This window comes from Pseudonaja textilis, chromosome 5 (genome assembly GCF_049901715.1).
Source record: "Pseudonaja textilis isolate UNSWEBS1 chromosome 5, rPseTex1.2, whole genome shotgun sequence".
Taxonomy (NCBI): domain Eukaryota; kingdom Metazoa; phylum Chordata; class Lepidosauria; order Squamata; family Elapidae; genus Pseudonaja; species Pseudonaja textilis.
In genome coordinates, this window is record NC_141994.1 from 42877004 (window position 1) to 42895801 (window position 18798).

General features: G+C 35.5%; 1 protein-coding gene across 2 annotated transcripts in view; it reads left to right on the plus strand.

Moving 5' to 3' along the window:
- The first annotated feature begins 13 nt into the window (after positions 1 to 13).
- Positions 14 to 18798, plus strand: part of APAF1 (apoptotic peptidase activating factor 1) — a 51139-nt gene continuing 32354 nt past the window's right edge. Inside the window, exons 1-11 of one of the 2 annotated variants that reach the window (XM_026698144.2) lie at positions 14 to 195; positions 2225 to 2397; positions 4233 to 4422; positions 5245 to 5442; positions 6128 to 6311; positions 7513 to 7625; positions 8594 to 8725; positions 11457 to 11695; positions 14906 to 15073; positions 16272 to 16403; positions 18406 to 18519. In XM_026698144.2, the coding sequence (XP_026553929.1) occupies positions 2260 to 2397; positions 4233 to 4422; positions 5245 to 5442; positions 6128 to 6311; positions 7513 to 7625; positions 8594 to 8725; positions 11457 to 11695; positions 14906 to 15073; positions 16272 to 16403; positions 18406 to 18519 (1608 nt within the window). In that variant the 5' untranslated portion in view covers positions 14 to 195; positions 2225 to 2259. The remainder of the gene's footprint in view (positions 196 to 2224; positions 2398 to 4232; positions 4423 to 5244; positions 5443 to 6127; positions 6312 to 7512; positions 7626 to 8593; positions 8726 to 11456; positions 11696 to 14905; positions 15074 to 16271; positions 16404 to 18405; positions 18520 to 18798) is intronic. The other variant, XM_087934649.1, reaches the window with a different exon arrangement.

Here is an 18798-nt window from a genome sequence, read left to right on the forward strand (position 1 = left end):
AGGCTCGCCTCGGCTTTACCCCGCCCCTCTCGCCCTTTGCCTCCTCGATTCGCCTCGCGAAGGAGGAAGTGGCCGCTAGTTCCCGAGTTCCCAACTGAGGGGGCAACTGAGATGGGGTGAATTCAAAACTGAGAGGCTGCAAGGGCTTCATCGAGGCAGCCCCTTTCGTTTCCACGAACACTGCTTACGCTTCAGGTAACCGTGCAGCAAGCCTGAGGGCGTGGAGACGGTAGACAAGACAATGAGAGAGAAGGAGAGAGAAAATAAACAAAAGCGCGTTGAAGATGGGTTGGAGATTGCGAGGGGGCAGGGGCTGTCGAGGTCAAAAATAGTGCGGGCCAACTTTAGAAGCGGAGCGGGCAGTAGAGAATTTGCAGCAGGACGTCCCCTTTCTTTAAATAGGCAGATCGGAAAAGTCGCCCTTTGTATTTTCGGTTTTAGTTAGAGCTATTCTACATAAAGAAACGTGTTCTGTGTTGAAAAAAATCTACTCCCGTATATTTAGAAGGCAAGTGGTGGATATTGAATATTTTAAGTAGCATGAAATAGTGTAAGGGCATGTTTGAAGTGGAGGCAAGAATTTTTCACCAGATTATTCGTCCGTCGAATATTTAGCTTCTGAATGTACAAGACAGTCCTAATGAACTATAAGTGGATAATCTCCAAGTTAGTGTTTTGTTGCATCAAATTATTCTAATTTGTTGATATGCCTCTGATAGAGGCAAATTAAACCTACACAATCCTGAAAACTTACAACTCTATTCTCTAGATGTCACTTTCTCTTTTTATTGACCTAGAACAGGTTTAAGTTACGTTATTGTTGAAGAAATAAATTTTTATGTTGCATACATTTTTCAGCTAAATAGTCATATTGCAAGCAATGTAACAGTATGTGCTTTATGTGCAATATTTTGTATTTAGAGTATATGTAATTTACTTAAGTATCTTTGTAGGTCTGGTGTTTGATAATGTATATTAACGTACATGCAGTTAGATTCCAATACTTTGTGCTTAAATTTTAAAATGTTACTTTATCTTACATTTTACAGTTATATCAAATTTGAACCTTTTTATTAATCTATATTGTTTCTGTAAATCTGTTTCTTAGGCTAATTAGTATTTTCTGTTAAACATTAACTTTCAGATTGCATTTATTTCTGAACCTTGCTTCTTATGGTTATATACTTTGTATTTTATTCTTATATACATGTTTTTGTATAATTTTATTCCTTTTAACATTTTAAGTCCCTTGTAAAATGGGTGGCAAACAAATTTAATACAGAAATAATTATCTTTATTTTTCAGTTATAAATTGCATATATGTGATGTTCTAGAAAGGCAAGTATATCATTTAAAGATATCAGACTAGACTGTTTTCTTTGACTGTTTAAAGAAAATTTATAGTTGAAGTTAACTTTTATGTAATTCATTAAATAAATGCTAAAATACTTCGGTAGGAACTGCATCTAAATTAAATATTGGGTAATGCATCTTAGAAAATGTCTGAACAACTGAATAATTTGTATATAGGTAGCCCTTAATTAATGACCACAATGGAAGATAAAATTTCTGTTCTGGAGACAAAAATTCTGTTGTAATTTCTGTTGAGTTGGTAACACAGTTAATTAATCTGGCTGCCCCACTGACTTCACTTGTCAGAAGATCACAAAAGTGATCACATGACCCCAGGACATTGCAACCCTCATAAATAAATGCCAGTTACCAAGCATCTGAATTTTGATCATGTGACCATGGGGAATGGTTAAAAATGGTCATAAGTCACTTTTTTCAATAGTGTGATTTTGAAAGGTCACTAAACGAATGGTTGTAATTAAGTTATATACCAATGTCCCTAGTACACATAATTTTGGATTTATTTTTCTTATTCCTCATTCTTTATACTATGTATTAGTGCAATTGAAGAGCTTGCAGTTATATGGTATCAGTACCATTTTATAATTGAAAAATATATTTCAGGAAAATTAAATTGAACAATTCTTGGGTTCATTCTAGAGTTGATGTTAAGTAGTCATCTGCCACAATTTTTCACTGGTGACTAGGTATCAGTATTGAAGTCCAAAGGTAGCTGACAACTGTTCAATAATTTATTGTAAGTTGCAATATTAATTAATGTTAGTAATTCAAGGTTCTGTATTATCATTTTTAAAGTAGCATATAAATGATACTTGTACATTATAACTGTGAAATTTTCTGTCTTGGTTAGCTCATAGGATTACTCAGCTAAAAGGAACAGTAAACATGGACCAGAGAGCTAGAAGTTATTTGCTAATGAACCGCCAAGCTTTGGAAAGGGATATCAAGACATCTTATCTAATGGATCATATGGTTGCTGATGATACCTTGACAGTGATGGAAGAGGAGAAAGTAAAAGCTCAGGTTATTAAAGGTTTTTGTCCTTTTGTTTATGTTAGAATAGAAATATTGTTAATATATAAAGTTTTAGAACAGTGGGGCATGATGTCATACTTGAGGCCTCATGTGGCTGCACCCAGATTTTTGGTATGGACCCCAGGGATAATCTGTAACCCCTTTCACTCAAGGTTGTATGTAACTCTAGAATCATTATTGCTGTATACAAGGGACTCAGGTGACACAAGAGCAGAAAAGTACTAGTAATTATTAGTCTGTTAACGTAACAACAATTAGCAAAAGTGAAATAGCAAATAATTACAATTACATTTCTTAAAGTTGTTCTAGCTTACATTTGTGCTAATATAACAGCTTGTTGAAACCAAGTGTCAGAGTGCTTTTGGATATTTTTTGACAGAAAAAATATCAGTATTAAAAATAAAGAAGTTTAGTAACAACATTAAGTGGAATATATATGAAATTAGTTGCACATTTCAATGGGAATTAAGTGGGCATTTATATTTTTACTTTTCAGTAGGAAAATTAATCTTTTTGGAGTAGTTCTATGTATGTCTTCTCAAGAGATGTAACTGGTCTATAATTCTAATTTTTAAAAAAAGGTCATTGAGCTCACTATTATTTACTTATTGATTTGGTATACTGCTCCAATCTTAAATTGACAGTAAATAGCATTCATACCTGATGCAGTAATAGAATTAAAAACAAATAGATATAAGAACTATCTATCAAAATGTCCCAGGAATCACTAATGGTCTCCTACAATATCTCCCCTCTCCAGCAGAATTCAAAGGTTGACTCCCTGAATTAGTAAATGTAGACTAGCAGCCTCACTCTGAATCTAAGTAATTTGTTGTAACTTTATAATAATTCTTACAGTAATAAAATTAGGTTTAAGTATATAAACAAAATAAACATGTTCTGTTTGAATCAGTCATTATAATGTAGTGATCAAAGTGCTAGACTAGGATTATGGAGATCTGAGTTCATGCCTACCCTTAATCATGATGCTCATAGGGTGGTGTCTTTCGATCAGTTAGTCTCTTTCAGCCCAATTTACTTCATAGTTGCTCTGTGAGGACAAAATTAAACTGCATTCAGCTCTTCAAAAGGAATACCTTATACATTTATCAAATAAAATGCCATATCTATATTGTTATTCTTTCAATTTTCCCACTTTGAGGATTGCAATTCTTTAAAGAGAGCACTTGCTTGAGTATTTTTGACATACAATTTTTGGGGAACTAATTTCTTTTAAGACCTTATAAACAGTTGCCCATATATGAGCATTTGTATGTTCAGGTGGTGATAATATATTAATATATATTATCTGCTTAATTATTATACTGAGAACATTTCAATAATCCTATACAGATCTGTGGACATTAACCTGGAAGTACATTCCAATGAACTCAGTGAATCTTAGACTAGATATGATTTTCCCATTTGATTGCAAAAGCATTTAACTTAGCCAAGAATGTTTTCTAAAATCTAAATAGTGTAGGATTTGTCATCTTTTCTTGATTCAGTTGATGCATCAATCCAGAAAAAAATATCAAGTGCATACTGAAAGGGTTTCTTTGGCACACAACAATAAAAATTAACACAAATTAATTAAAGAAAAGAATAAAAAGAAAAGAAAACACAAAAGATAAAAATAGAAAAGAAGGAAAATTAAGAATGTACTAAAGAAAATGAAAAATACAGAAATGACTTCCATCTTCACAAGAAGTATAAACAATTTTAGTAACATCACTTTCTAGTGCATATTAAAATTGTAGAATTTTAAAGCTGAATGGTAAATAGATTGTACTAAATCTACATTTTATTCTTTTCTCTACTAGACTACTCGAAAAGAACGGGCAGCTATGCTTCTAAAATTTATTATTGCCAAAGACAATTATGCATATATATCTTTTTATAATGCTTTACAACAGGAAGGATACAAAGATCTTGCTGCTCTCCTTCAAGATGGCCTCCCTATTATTTCACCTTCAAATAAAAATAATTCTGAGGATGGTATAACTTCATATGGTTAGTTATGTTTTTTTTTTAATTTTTATATGTTGCCCCAGTCAACATAAATTAATTAACTTCCTATGTCGTGGTGTGGGTGTACTTTTTCACAGAAATAATTATTAAGAGTGAGAGGTTTGTAATATTTACCTAAAAGTGTTTCTCACTGACTCAGTCATACTTTTAAGTTAAATTTGATTGAATTATAACAAAATAAATTACAATTTCAGGAAACACTGAATTACAACATAATCTCCATTTCTAAATGATTTTTAATTTCGAAATGATTTAATATTTGCTGGATATTTTTTATAATGGATTGTAATAATTTTGTGAGTAATGTATAGGAATTTAAGCTACTAAAAACTGTATTTTATGTTTATTGATGCATAAAATTGTGTTCTTATACGTGAATAAGAAAAGCTAACAAAACAATGGATTATTCCAATTTCTTAGCTAGTATAATTGTTAATGGTATTCACAATGTTTCTCATATAGTAGCCTTTTCATCTTAAAGTGATTACAGTCCCAGACCAAAAAAAAGCATGAAAACATGGTAATTAAATTTTGTATTGGTCACATTTGTGAATAACCTTTGGAGAACTGTAGTGTGCCCATCTTGAGTCTTCTGGATTTCTCGACAGTTTTCAATACCACTGACCATGATACTTTGCTGGACCATCTCCAGGGATTGCAAATAGGAGGCACTAAATAGGAGTCTGTACTGGAGGGGAAGATAGTATTAAAGTCAAAATTATTTTGCTGTTCTTTATTCTGTACCATCTTATGATACTGGCTGCTATTATTTTTGTTTATTTATCTTTCCTTTCTGAATTTAAGTTAAGACTATCCTTTGTGAAGGTGACGTTCCACAGAGGCCAGGAGTATTTGTTACTCGTCCAGAATTACTAAAAAAAATACAGAAGAACCTATACAGGTTAGGAAATGATCCAGGATTGGTGATTGTTTATGGCATGGCGGGCTGTGGAAAGTCTGTTTTAGCAGCAGAAACTCTACGTAACCACGATCTTTTAAAAGGTATTTATATATTTTCTATTAATGTAGCATCCTAATTCACATTCATTGGGTCTCTTTTGCCACCTAATTATCTGCAAGTATATACAGAAATATAACAATAAACTCTTTCTGATCATGAAATCATTTTCTCTAAAAACTATACTTTATGAAGAATAACAAAAAATGGTGTTGCCTTCTAAACTGAGCTGTTCTACTGTGCTCAGTAGGATCATAGCTTGGGAACAGAATGGAAGTAGTTTGTTAATGTCAGTTTATTTTTCCTATTTCAGGCTTTTGTGTTTCCTGTTTGAGTGCTAATTGATCTCAAACTTGCTTACATTTACAGAATTAGCCAGGATAATCAAATGCTGCAGAGAACTGTAAAAACAATAAGAATAGAATTACATAGTTTGATACATGTATCATGGAGCCATCTAATATTTAGGAGATTCATGCTATTGTTCCTTCTGAAGATAATTTGACTTATGTATATGCTCTTATAAAGAAGACAGCCTCTCTTCTCAATGTTTAGTCTTACATAGGAAAAAGTAATAACTAGGGAAGACAAAAAGACAGAGGAAAGTAATGACTGTCATTGTTCAGTCAACTTTTTACATAGCCCCAACTCATTATATTTGGGGATTTCACTTAAGACTCATTGATGTTCACTAATATGTTTTAATTTTCACATGCATTTTTTTCTTAGATTGCTTTCCAGGAGGAGTGCATTGGGTTTCTATTGGAAAACAAGATAAAGCAGGTCTGTTAATGAAACTCCAAAATCTTTGCCTGAGATTAGACCAGGACTTCACATATTCACAAAGGCCACCATTTAATATTGAGGAAGCAAAAGATCGCCTCCGTTTGTTACTGTTGCGCATGAGACCAAGGTAATGTCAGTAGAACCAAGTTGTATTTGCTATTTTTAATTTTAAATCAATTTGACTAAAATTATTTGTTTCAAATTCTTACATTTATGGAGGTTTCCAATGAATATTCTATGTTGCTTAAAATTCTAGCAATCATGGTTTATAACAACATATTAGTGAACTGGTTCCATATAAAGCTAATAGTTGTCATTCTGATGTTTTATTTGTATAATTATTTATTTACATGTATTCTTTCATTGAATAGTGAAAGTCTAAAGCTTAATTATCAGGGATTCTGAATTAAAATCCATAGTGTGTTATTTTTTGCATAAGTAAATTTCAAACTTATTAGTATCTATCAACTTAAATTATAATTGCTCATTTTCTGAAGTGCATTGACTCTCTTTTTCAGACTTTTAAGCTATATACCAGAAGTTTAATGTACTGGTTAAATTGCTGGATTAGAAATCAGCAGGCCATGAGTTCTAGTCGTCTATTAGGCACAAACACCCACTGGGCCAGTTTCACTTTCTCAGCTCAAGTAATATTAGAATGTTATTGTTTGTAGAGAGAATAGTATATACATTTAAAAATAAATAAATCATGATTGATTTGAAAGATCAGTCAAAATAATTGATTTTGTTTGCTGTGATTTAGGCATAAAAGATGTATCATTCTTTCTTTGTTGATGTGTTTTGTTGAAGATTTTCAATTTTGAAAAAATGATTTAAAATTTCCAGAAAGAGAATATCATAACAGTACTGAGAAATATAATTGTGAATGTGCATACATTATGTATATATGCATACATAAATATTCAGACTAATATTTAGTTTTTATTTTTAATTTTTTGCCTCCCTTCCCCCCCCCCCCATTTTATCATAAATTAAACCAAAATGCCAAATTTATCTTTAAGAAAAGCATTGATCTGTAAGGCTCTTTTTGATTAAAAAAGAAACCAAAGTTTAAAATAGTTAAATTCAAATACTGTGAAGGATGCAATTAAAATGTTACACTATGCTTTGGACTTGATTTCAAAAAGGGCTTCAAAGTATGTAGGAATGTATATATATCATATGTTTGTACATTGCAAAACATTGCTATTTTCTGGAATTACATTGGGCTCCTGTTTAGATAGGATACTTTAAAAAAGGAAATTTTTTGTTACATATGAAAAACCTTCTTAAAGTAGATGTGCTGTTTATATCCTTTTTTGTAACAGATCTCTTTTGGTACTTGATGATATTTGGGACTCCTGGGTTTTAAAAGCTTTTAATAATCAGTGTCAGATTCTTATCACCAGTAGAGACAGGAGTATAGCGGATTCTGTAACTGGTAAGGGTTGTTTTCCTTTATTCCTCCACTGCATATATTTGTTTTCATATATTCCTCCACTGCAAATATATACTATATTTTTTATTTAATTTACTTTATGTATGTCTCATAGTTACCTTTCATAGTGGTAAGAGTTTTGTTGCTGTTATTCCATTATTAATAGCATACAGTGATACATCCATTATATTAAACCAAAAATAATGTCACCTTGGAGATATACTAGTAGTAGTAACAGAGAGATTGCAAAATTATCTTGTTGCCATTATGTTTAAATTATAGAAAATAATCTGAATAATGTAACCTACATATTTGAGATTTGTGGGGAAAATTAGTCAAAAAGTGTGGCTTTAAATATTCCAAACAAAATATATTCTGTAAAAAGTAAAGTATAAATGGAAATGTGAAGAATTCTAGAAACTTAGAATAACATGTTCAGCTTCAGTATAAAACAATTCCAAGCTCTTTTAGGGATGATATAAACAATATATCATGCAATCTTATAAATACACAGTGCGACTGAATAATGAATATTACCTCTTGTTAATTCTGTATAAATTGATAAAATGAAACAGTTATATAAGAAAAAAAAATAACAAAATGTATCCTTAAATGTAGAATTTTCCTTAAACATCAAAAACTAATGAAATTAACCAGACTGTTCAATTCCTTTTCCAATGTGATGATTGGCAGATGATTTTTCAAACTGCCAGTTAATGTCTTGCAGAAGACAGAACAAAGCAAAGCCTATGAGATAAACCAGTTGCTTTGCTTACCATGAGTACACGTGCATTCATGGAACAGAACTATTCAAAGTAAATGAAAACTGAGGCAAGACAAGAATTGGCAATGGAGCAACAAACCTCATGGCAATACAAAGATTCAAAGATGGGTGAATAGCACTTTAATTCAGTTGTGGAGAAACTCATTTATGCTTTAAATAAAATATTTATTTCTGATCCTGTATTCAGGCAATAAATATGAAGTTTCTGTGGAAAGTGGATTGGCACATGAAAAAGCACTTGAAATATTATCCCTGTTCGTTAATATGAAAGTAACAGAGCTGCCGGAAACAGCTGATCATATTGTTAGAGAATGCAAAGGTAAACTTTTTCATTTTATGTTAATAGGCCTGTGCATCAAAAAAATAATAGATTTTCAACATATTTGTAACTACATATATGCAAATTTAAAATTGAAATGTAGTCATTGAGCAGCTTAGTGTTTTTAAATTTTAAAAGACAAAGCAACTTGAACTTTGTTTTCTATTTTAACCTGTATGATTTGCTTTTTCAGAATTTCAATATCTATTATAATAAGTAGAAAATACAAAAAAAATGGTTTATTTTGTTTTTCCACTTCTTGTACTATATGCAAAAATTCTTTTTCTGGAAAATATTTCAGATCTTCATAAACTTTGTGCTTGCATTATTCTTGAAGACCTGTTTAAACTCCCTTTGCGTTTCTTCTTGCATCTAGCTTCAAACACTCAAAGTCAGAAAGGAGGAGGCTGCAAATAGACCCTGAGAATGTTAAAATTCTATATTTTTTAAAGGACAGAAGAAATAATAATTATTTTGGAATGGATATGAATTGTTCTTACGTGTATTTATATATACACTGCTCAAAAAAATAAAGGGAACACTTCAACAACACAATGTAACTGCAAGTCAATCATACTTCTGTGAAATCAAACTGGTAGCAACACTGATTGACAATCAATTTCACATGCTGTTCTGCAAATGGTATAGACAACAGGTGGAAAGCATAGGCAATTAGCAAGACATCCCCAATAAAGGAGTGGTTCTGCAGGCGGTGACCACAGACCACTTCTCAGTTCCTATGCTTTCTGGCTGATGGTTTGGTCACTTGAATGCTGGCGGTGCTTTCACTCTAGTGGTAGCATGAGACGGAGTCTACAACCCACACAAGTGGCTCAGGTAGTGCAGCTCATCCAGGATGGCACATCAATGCAAGAATGTTTGTGGCAAGAAGGTTTACTGTGTCTGTCAGCGTAGTGCCCAGAGCATGGAGGCGCTACCAGGAGACAGGCCAGTATATCAGGAAACGAGGAGGCCGTAGGAGGGTAACAACCCAGCATCAGGACCGTTACCTCTGCCTTTGTACAAGTAGGGACAGGAGGAGCAATGCCAGAGCCCTGCAAAATGATCTCCAGCAAGCCACAAATGTGCATGTGGCTGCTCAAACAGTCAGAAACAGACATCCACAGGTGGGGGTTGTGCTTACAGCCAAACACTGTGCAGGACATTTGGCATTTGTCAGAGAATACCCAGATTGGCAAATTCGCCACTGGCGCCCTGTGTTCTTCACAGATGAAAGCAGGTTCACACTGAGCACATGTGAGAGACGTGACAGGGTCTGGAGGCTCTGTGGAGAATGTTCTGCTGCTTGCAACATCCTCCAGAATGACCAGTTTGGCAGTGGGTCGGTAATGGTGTGGGGTGGCATTTCTTTAGGGGGCCGCACAGCCCTCCATGTGCTCGCCAAAGGTAGCCTGACTGCCATTAGGTACCGAGATGAGATCCTCAGATCCCTTGTGAGACCATATGCTGGTGTGGTTGGCCCTGGGTTCCTTCTAATGCACGACAATGCTAGACCTCCTGTGGTTGGAGTATGTCAGCAGTTCCTGCAAGACGAAGGCATTGATGCCATGGACTAGCCCGCCCGTTCCCCAGACCTGAATCCAATTGAGCACATCTGGGACATCATGTCTCGCTCCATCCACCAACGCCACGTTGTACCACAGACTGTCCAGGAGTTGGGGGATGCTTTAGTCCAGGTGTGGGAGGAGATCCCTTAGGAGACCATCCGCCACCTCATCAGGAGCATGCCCAGGCATTGTAGGGAGGTCATACAGGCACATGGAGGCCACACACACTACTGAGCCTCATTTTGACTTGTTTTAAGGACATTACACCAAAGTTGGATCAGCCTGTAGTGTTTTTTTCCACTTTAATTTTGAGTGTAACTCCAAATCCAGACCTCCATGGCTTGCTAAATTTAATTTCCATTGATAATTTTCATGTGATTTTGTTGTCAGCACATTCAACTATGTAATGAACAAAGTAATAAGAATATTTCATTCATTCAGCTCTAGGATGTCTTATTTTTGTGTTCCCTTTATTTTTTTGAGCAGTGTATAATGTTTATTTTGTTTTATCAACAATAATAAAATGCAAACAGAAAAACATATATTCAACACTAACAATGACAAAGAAAACTTGTACAAGACATGTACGAGAAAAAAATGACCCAAATATCAAACAAATGTAACATTAAACATATAGAATCCATCCCGGCTGGATGCTGATAAATTCTTCCCTTTACATAATAGGTCTATATATAGTTATAAGTTTTCCGATCCCTATTTAACAAGAACGTTGTATTAAATAAACAAATATTCCAGGTGATGGAGTCTCTATCTGATAATCAAATAGATCCAACTTCACATGCAAACACACATACATGTACATATATTTTTTTTTACAAGTCAACAGGTTAGCGCAAACATTATTCCATAGTCTTCAAATCCTTTTGTTAACCATTCACAAATGGCTTCCAGTCTCTTATAAACCAGTCTAGTCCATTGTCTCTTACCAGAATAGTTAATTTTGCCATACCTGGTAATTCGGTCAATTGTTCTTAAGTATACTTTTGAATACAGAGATGAAAAGGGTCATTTGATATGATGGGGAATAGTTAGAGAATTTTTAACTTCCTTGTTTTTTTTTATATTTCCCCCCCGTGACACCTTCAAAAAGCAAATTGATTTCTTTTTGATCAGTTTTATTGTTACCAAGTCTTCTATTATAGGTTCTCCTCTCGTGGTATCATTAATAGGAGCCTTATTACGAGACTTTCCCAATCGTTGGGAATACTACCTTAGACAACTTCAAAACAAACAGTTTAAAAGAATACGAAAATCCTCATCTTATGATTATGAAGCACTTGATGAAGCAATGTCTATAAGTGTTGATATGTTGCCAGAAAATTTTAAAGTTTATTACAGAGATCTTTCTGTTCTTCAAAAGGATGTTAAAGTGCCTTCAAAGGTAAAATACATTTTAAAACAATATTTTGAAGGTAAAGCATGATTTAAGGTTCCTAAAGATGATTGAACGTCATTTTGAACAGCATTATAAAGAAACCTGTTGCTGTAATGATACCCATTCATGAGCATATTTGGGGAGCAACAAGTTAAAACTAAACCCTTGCAAGACCAAGTGACTCTGGGTTTGGGGTTCGTTGGCTCAAGGAGAATTGCCACTTTTGGTCTTGGATGGGGTGGCACTACCCCAAACAGACCCTGTGCATTATTTAGGGGTTTTCCTGGACTCGTGACTCTTGCTGAAAGAGTAGGTGGCAGTCGTGGCCAGGAGGGTCTTTGCACAACTGTGGGTTGTGCACCAGTTATGCCCTTTCCTGGACCAGTGGTCCCTACTCACAGTCACTCATGCCCTAGTCACTTCCCATCTTGATTATTGCAACATGCTCTACATGGGGCTGCCCTTGAAGAACATCCGGAATCTCCAGTTGGTGCAAAAATGCAGCAGCCCTCATGGTTTTGTGCAGATCCTGGTATGCACATGTTTCACCTCTCCTGCAGGAGCTGCATTAGTTGCTGATTTGCTTCTGGGTGCGATTCGGGGTGCTGGTTGTCATCTTTAAAGTCCTTCATGGCTTGGGACCAGGTTATCTGAGGGAACGTTTCTTGCCAGTCACATCTACCTGACCCATTAGAGTGGGGAGGGCAGGGAATGATGCAGGTTTCATCCCTGAGGGAGATACGCCTGGTGGGACCCAGAAGAAGGGCCTTCTCCGTGATGGCTCCCCTCTCTCTGGAACATCATTTCCCCCAGAGATTAAAAAGGCCCCCTGTCTAATTCTCTTCCGGAAGACACTGAAGACCTGCTTCTGCCAGCAGGCCTGGGGAACCAGAGCAGGATGGAGCTCATCAAATGGCTCCTGTGATCTACAGGTGGGGCAGAGAGTGATTTTTTATTTAATTTTTTCCAGATTTTGTTCTATTGTAGTTTATTAATTTATTTGATTCCTTTTGTTAGTTTTTATTGGGTTTTTTTAGTTTAAATATGGTTTTACATTCTGTAAGCTGCCTTGAGTCGCCATGGGTATAGGCGGCAATGTAAATTCAATAAATAAATATTTCAACTGTCTTATAACCATAGCACTTATTACTAATTTGTGGTTTTTAATCTCTTTTCCTTCAGTGCAAAATTAGAAGTATGTCTTTCAGATCTGACCAAGAAGTCATTATGTACCTTCATAGAGCTATGCCAAAGGTGCTTTTTCAAGAGGCAACAAGACTTTCATGAGTAAGTCCAGTTAACTCTTGAAAAAGCACTTCGGGGACAACCACAACCTAGATCAGTGGTCCCCAACCTTTTTTGTACCAGGGACCAGTTTCACTCAGAAACACTTTTTCAAGGACCGGCGGCGGGGGGAGGGGAGAGACAGACGACACTTTTTCAAGGAGGGGGAGGAATCCGAGTTTGGTGGTTTGCTTGCAGACGCTTCATTACCTGACTAGATAACATCTGATGTTGTTACCTAGTCGGGTAATAAAACGTCTGCCAGCAAACCACCAAGTTCAGGGAGGCTCAGGACAAATCCCTGCAGGATGGCTGAGAAGCCCTGCCTCTCAGCCCTGCCTCCCTCAGCCTCATCCCTCAGGTGTCTCCCTCCCTCCCTCAGCCTTATCCCTCAGGTGTCTGCCTCGTTCCTCTCTCAGTCGCTCTCTCGCTCCTCCACCAGCCCAGGAAGCAACTGCTTCAAAGAAGCCGGCAGGGTGGCTTTTCCTGTCAGCGCAGCTCCTCCGAAGCGCCCGTTCACCCCCACCCCGCCGCCCGCGGTTCAATCCAGTGCTCAGTTCTGCCTGCCTGCCTTCGTTTCTGGTTGTTTCGGAGCAGCTTTGACTGAGTAAAAGGTGAATAGTTATTATTCTCAGCCAAAGCTACTCCGAAACAACCAGAGACAAAGGCAGGCAGGCAGAACGGAGCACAGGATTGAACCGCGGGCAGCGGGGTGGGGGTGAACGGGCGCTTCGGAGGAGCTGCGCTGACAGGAAAAGCCACCCTGCCGGCTTCTTTGAAGCAGTTTCTTCCTGGGCTGGTGGAGGAGCGAGAGAGCGACTGAGAGAGGAACGAGGCGGGAGGAAACCGAAGCCGCTGAGCCGGAGAGCAGGACAGGCTTTGGTCGCTTCCTCCCTCCCCGTCTTTCATTTGTGTCCTTGATCCCTGATCCCAGCAGCATTCACCGAAGGCGAAGAAAGCCGCCATTTTTATTTTATTTTTATTTTCTTTGCGGCCTGGTACCAAATGATCCACGGACCGGTACCGGTCCGCGGCCCAGTGGTTGGGGACCCCTGACCTAGATGACTGAGAATCTCCATAGATGCTTAACAGAGCTAGTTGTGCGGGTCTGCTTAGCAGTTAAGATGATAACAGATAAATATCTTTTAAAATAGGGTTTATTATTAGCAAATCTAACCAATTGGTGTAGTTACAGAATAATATTTACTTTCTGGAAAATTGACACATGCAAGATTAGTTTATATTCATTCTTCCACTGAATTCAGTAGGATTTCTGTTGTATTTATTGGTACATACTTCAGCCTTAGAATGAATACAGTTATAGCCTTAACGATATTTAACTTTATTATGCTTGCTGTATAAATATCTAGATATCTTATTAAATAGTTTAAACACTAACGGAATTTAATTAAAATTCTTCAGGATTATACATTTTTCTGAAGCAAAAAGTATATAACTATCATGGTATAAATTTTACCAGTGCATATTAAAATCTGCAATATTGATAATCATACCACAAACATTATTCCTGCTTCCCTGTATATTATTTAAATATTTAAGGAAAATTGTGCATAATTAGCAATGTGCTAGTTCATTTCATTTCTGAAATCAGAATTGCAAATCTAATTTTGAGATTTCTTTTTTATTTTAAAAGGACAATCACTAAATAGTAAATATTCTTTAAAATGTTTAACTTCAATCTATATTTAACAAAATAAAAAGCATAGCAACAATTTTAGGAAATTGAAAATAGTCTTACTCAGGATTTATATTGTCTGTAGAATGTTTCCATACTAACAACTTGTCTTTTCACAATTTGCAAATGAGATATCATTATGTTCTATTGTATTTCTCAGATTATTTTTACCTAATGAAGGGAAAACTACTAATCTGCTTATTCATTGCATTTATATTTTTTTGTTTGCATGTTAGGTATTTTGTATTCTTTGGGATATGGAGATTGAAGAAGTTGAAGACATACTGCAGAAATTTGTCAACAAATCTCTACTATTTTGTGATCGAAATGGAAAATCATTCTGTTATTATTTGCATGCTCTCCAACTTGATTTTCTTATGGAGAAGAATCTCAATGAGCTTCAAGTATGTTTTATTTTGAAAAATGATTTATTTAAGAAGCCATGTATAATAATAGTACAAAAGTCAGTCATAATATATTAGAATTCACTGCACTTCCTATTTTACACTTATTAGTGGCAGTATCTAGCTGTTTTTAGCAGATTTCAAAAAATTAAGGAGGGACAAATATGGTCCACATTTAGATGGGATATCACCAGGCACTACAACTACTGTATAGCTAGATTGTATAGCTAGGTACTCGGAAGAAGGCAAACCACTTTCATAGTATTGCCATTATATATGGTAAAATACATCCACACACCTACGCAAACAAACATAATCAATAGCTCAAAGAAGACTTTATTTTTAATTTGATATTAATTCATCTTTTCAGATAGTTTTGGAATTGTATATAAATATGTTTTGTTCATATGGGAAATCTATTTATTAATATTTATTGATAAATCCTTGTGACATGGGCTAGCCATGGGTCAGTATAAGCAAAAAGAGAGAAAATACTTTAACTCTGATATGCATTTTAATGAATTATGGGCCTTGAGCGATAGAGAAGTGAGTTAAGATTATTCAGTTAGCATTCAATTAGCAAAAAAAGACAGATGTGAAATTTAGAGCTAAATTTTTACTTAAGGGATTCCCTTGTTGTTCTGACAGTGAGAAAATCAACCAATGGAACAGCTTGCCCTCGTAAGTTGTGGGAGTGCCATCACTTGAAACTTTCAAAAAGAGATTGGGCTTCCATCTGTCAGAAATGATGTAGGGTCTCCTGCTTGGGCAGGGGGTTGGACTAGATGACCTACAAGGTCTCTTCCAACTCTGATTATCTGTTATTTATTCTCTTAAGCTCCATGTATATATGTTGCCTTTTGTTCAATGGTCCATATTCCTAATGGTTGAATATATGAATTTAACCTGCTAGCACTACAAGCTTGGAATACTGCGCATATTTGCATGCAAGCAAGCATTCAATTTAGAGTTAAAAAGACTAGATATCAGTTGGTTTTGCTTTTACTTCCATGCAGTAATAGTTTCACCAGAGCATAACATACTCAGTTTGTGAACAAAGCCAAAAATTTACTGAACTTTGTTTATTTTTATAACAGTGTATCTTGGGGAGATTTTAATATAATATAGTGTTGCAAAGTAGTGAGACTATTTTAGTTTGAATGCCATTATTGTATTAAAAGATATTTGATTTTTGTAGGAGCTACATAAAAAAGTAGTTCATCAGTTCAAGAAATATTATAAGTGTTACACACATATTTCATCCAAGGAGGACTGCATGTATTGGTATAATTTTCTGGCTTACCATATGGCAGGTGCCAATATGCATGATGTAAGTTGCACTGAATTTTATTTCTATAACCTTGTATATAAAAAAAGAAAATTTTCTTGTGAAAATTTGTGAAATGTTTTATGGCTTAAATGAAATATGCTTTTGTTTCTATACTTGCAAGAAACAAAAATATGTTTTTCTATATCTGCATTTCTATGTATTCTCATATGCATTTCTTAAAATAAAATATTTTGTCCTTTGAATCAGTGCAGTATCAAAAGAAGGTTTGAGTATTTCACTAATTTCATGAATTTGAATATAATAGGTTCTATGAAAATTGAAATAGTTGTTTAGCAATTGTTCAAAGTTAATATGGATTCCCCCTGAGTTAACTTATGACATGGTTCCAAAGTTCCGATGGCCATTCTAGCCCCAGCCACACGATTGCATTTTGGGCACTTGGCAGCTACCCACATGTACGGCCATTTGTAGTATCCCACAGATACATGACCACGATTTACAAAATTTTCTGCTGGAAACCAGCCTTCCTGTTTCCAGCAGAAATCGGCCATTGGGTTATAATGTGTTTGCCTAACAACTGTGATGCCAGTTAATAACTGTGGTTTTCACTTAGCTAAAAAGGTCATAAAATTGGGTGTGCTCACTGTAATGAACTGCATAATTTATTGCAATTCCAGACTTAATTACGGTCATAGATCGAAGAATATAGAATAGCAATCTGTAGATAGAATAACAATCTGAAAACCCTGGTTTAAGTTTTGCAACTATATTGCTTACTAATATAATAAATAGAAAGTAACATGTATTGGTAGTCCTTACCAACCCATTCAAATGGACAACAATGCTGAACAAAGCGAATTACAGCCTAAAATTACAAATGTTGCAAAGCTCTCAGAGTTACAAAATAAAAATTCAGGTGCTTGGTAACATGCCTGCTCATTGAACTATAGAAATGCTCCAACTCTTCCTACCTATCTCCCCCCCCCCCCCAAACAAAAACACATCTAGGCTACCCTGCATTCAACCATAGCCCCATGCCTGACCCTGGCCTTGGCCTGGGGTCTTGGACAATCTTAGCTGGCTGTCATCATCTCAGGCCTCAATGTAAACACTAATGCCACTACTGCTATTCAGAAATGTTACCTTTGTGCTGTTCTCCAATGCCTATGTCCAGGCATTTTATTCCTGCCATTGAGAGATCTATGTGGCCTCTTCAGCACAGACTTTCTTTTCCGAAGCTGACTCAGAGCCAATTCTAGCATGATTTTAGAACATCTTAATTCAACAACCACTATGGGGTGATAGATCCTCAGGAATGTTAGCCAACGGGGCATTGTGCAGACAGACTAGGTAGAGGATAGATAGATAGGTAGGGGGGGGGGGGCATTCCTTAGAGGCACCAAGCTGAAATCAAGGCCTGAAGTGGTAGCAGTTCTCTGAGATTGCTGAAGGCCACATACCTCTGCTTCAGGCCTAGGTGCAGTCCTTCTGTCAGAGAGTACCATACTACAGGGCCAGGCTGGGACAGCTGCTGCTTTGCACTGACTGCAGCAACAACACCAACTCATGCATAGCTTGCACTGAGGGTCTCTCACCTTCTAAGGCACACTCATGCTCCGCTTAATAACCTTACAATTGCTTAACAGTTGCAACTGTGAATGCCAGGATGGCCAAAGTTGAGCAAAGTATAATGTGGCATTTTATTTGACAACCACAATGACTCACAGCCAAAATTCTGAACTGTGGTTGTAAATCAAGGGCTACCTTGTATATTATTTATTTACTAAATTATTAATCTAGTTTCTAAGGCCACACATTAGCCAAATGATTTTAATATATTAGGTCTGATGAAATGTAGATATATAGTAAAGTCTAATGAGTCATTTGGCATATATGAATATAAAGTTCAGTAGTATTTTTAAGCCTGCTTGTACTTCATGAAGTAATATTGGGATTATTCTTTTCCCTAAAAAAATCAGTTATGTAACAGGTTACAATTTTGTTGAATATAACATATTTTCTCTACATTTTTTTCTTACAGGAACTATGTGCTCTCATGTTCTCCTTAGATTGGATTAAAATAAAAACAGAATTAGTAGGGCCTGCTCATTTGATTCATGAATATGTTGAATACAGTAAAATACTGGATCAGAAGGTATAATATGTAAAATAAATTATAATAATTCTTTGTTCAAATTTGATAAGTTACCAGTCAAATTCAACATAACTTTTATAGTTAAAATTATTTTATGTTTTATTGAATACAATTTATGTCACTTGATGCATGAACACAAAACTCCTAAGGATATTTTGTAAATGATTATTATAGTACTTTGTGTATAGATGAATCTCTGGATTTTTTTGTAAAGAAAATAAAAATGTGTCTCTTTCTAGTGCATTTGTAATTATACATCAACAATTAGAAAAAACAACA